The sequence below is a fragment of the Nematolebias whitei genome, chromosome 9, assembly GCF_014905685.2.
Source record: "Nematolebias whitei isolate Nwh7 chromosome 9, NemWhi1, whole genome shotgun sequence".
Taxonomy (NCBI): Eukaryota; Metazoa; Chordata; class Actinopteri; order Cyprinodontiformes; family Rivulidae; genus Nematolebias; species Nematolebias whitei.
The window spans coordinates 51051438-51053442 of NC_056506.1; the positions used below are offsets into that span (position 1 = coordinate 51051438).

At 45.7% G+C, this 2005-nt stretch overlaps 1 protein-coding gene across 1 annotated transcript in view; it reads left to right on the plus strand.

The window, feature by feature from the left end:
* Window positions 1–455: 455 nt before the first annotated feature.
* The window catches only part of lamc1 (laminin, gamma 1), a gene marked incomplete at its 5' end in the record, with an annotated part of 38898 nt that continues 37348 nt past the window's right edge, over window positions 456–2005 (plus strand). Inside the window, 1 exon segment of the mRNA XM_037682447.1 lies at window positions 456–760. Coding sequence (XP_037538375.1) covers window positions 456–760 — 305 coding nt within the window.

The window sequence follows — 2005 nt, forward strand, 5'->3', positions numbered from 1 at the left end:
AAACACCCATGTTCAGAACTACAAACACTCATGTTCAAGTCCCTCAGAGATTGGGACACCGGAATGCTCAGGACAGCAGTGAGTGATGGTCCTGTTGGCTGCAGAGGACCCCTTCAGTCCTTCTGCAGTTCTGCGGATTTGGTTTTGCCTTGTCTCTGGTGGGACAGGATGCTAACTGCATGTGCCTTTGGCTGATTGTCTTAGATCTGCATCTCAGACTGGAGCCACCTGTCCCAGGAATTCCTTTTAGCCATGGTGAGCATCATGGTCATGTGTAAAATGGCTGACCATCACTCCCTTCTGGTCCTTCAATGCTCCTTATACTAGAACCAGCAGACCTTAGAGAGTTCTTAGAACCGGTTCAGAAGTGCTGATCCAGATGTCCATCTGTTTCAAAATGTGAGGTTTGGACCTGAACCGTCTGAAACTGTAGTGTCTGGACCTTCTGTTTGCAGGAAAGGCCTTCGACATCACCTACGTGCGCCTGAAGTTCCACACCAGCCGACCGGAGAGCTTCTCCATCTACAGGCGCAGCAGCGAGGATGGACCCTGGCTCCCGTACCAGTTCTACAGCGGCTCCTGTGAGAAGACCTACCAGAAGTTGAACCGCGGCTTCATCCGGACCAGAGACGACGAGCAGCAGGCGCTCTGCACCGACGACTTCAGCGACATCTCGCCGCTCACCGGAGGAAACGTGGCCTTCTCCACGCTGGAGGGGCGCCCGAGCGCCTATAACTTTGACCACAGCCCGGTCCTCCAGGTGAGTCAGAACCAGAAGTAGAACCTTAAAAACACAAAAAAGTTTTTTTTAAAACATTTTTGACGGAGTCCCACCGGTCAGAACCCATCAACAGGAACCTGAACATAATAGATCCAGCTGCTGGAACAGAACCGCCGCTCTGACCCAGCTGGGGTGCTGTTGGACTTTAGTCAAAACCACAAATCTGAAAACTGTTTTGGGTCCAGACCTGCTGCTTCCACAAGACCTCACAGATCCAGGATCAGCCAGAACTTGCTGATTAACGAGTCTGAGTCAGGAGGTTCTGCTGCTCTGGAGCCAACTGTTGTGTGTTAACACAATGCCAAGGTGGAAAGTCATCATCAGCAGAGAGGTCGCTGCTGATGAGAGAACCTGTGAGAACCTCCTTCGGTTCTAGAGGATGACACAGGAGTGGCTTTTCACTCCTGTCCTGATCCCACAGAAAAAATCCTGTCCTGTCCCAGTCCTGGTAACATCACTCCCACTCCTATTTCTTTTCTCTTCCATTTAGTCTTTAGGAAAAACATTGAATTGGATTTGATCTTCTACCCGTTCCTTTTCATATTACTTTGTGTTTAACACATTACAGACTGGAGCATTGCAGGTCTGGTATTCCAGAGTGAAGATTATTGAAAGGAAACTATAAAATAGCAGCGCCTGTCCAAAGTTTATTTAATTTTCTTTTTTGTTCTATTGGTTGGTTCCTGCTCGTGTTAACGCTTCGTCCTGTCCCATCCCAGTCCTGAGAGTTATAATAAAGTTGACTCCTGTCCTGCGGGAATCCTGCGGGAATCCCATGAGCTGCAGTACTCCTGTAAAAATGTCATCCTCTAGTTCTGACTGACCCGTCAGAACCTCCTTCACTCCTCTAAATCAGTGGTTCCCAACCTATTTTTCCTCAAAGACCCCCTTCTTACGTTTTAGCCAATCTGAGCCCCCCAATCCCTCACTACTCCCCTCCCCCAAAGACTTTCAGATTAATCTCTTTATCAAAGTGATAAAAGAATAAAGTAAATAGTTTAGTTTTTTTTATTTGTATAAGGTATAAACTGGTAGTTGTATAACAGAAATATTAACTACAAAAACTCTGTTTTGAGAATTTCTCAAATAACTTTTCTTTAAAACTAACAACAGAGTAATCTTTAAAACTGTCTTAAAAAATAAAAAATACAATTTTGTCAAGATATCAAACTCTGGCCATGAACACACAGCTCTAACAAAAACAAAGACAAATGTATATACTGT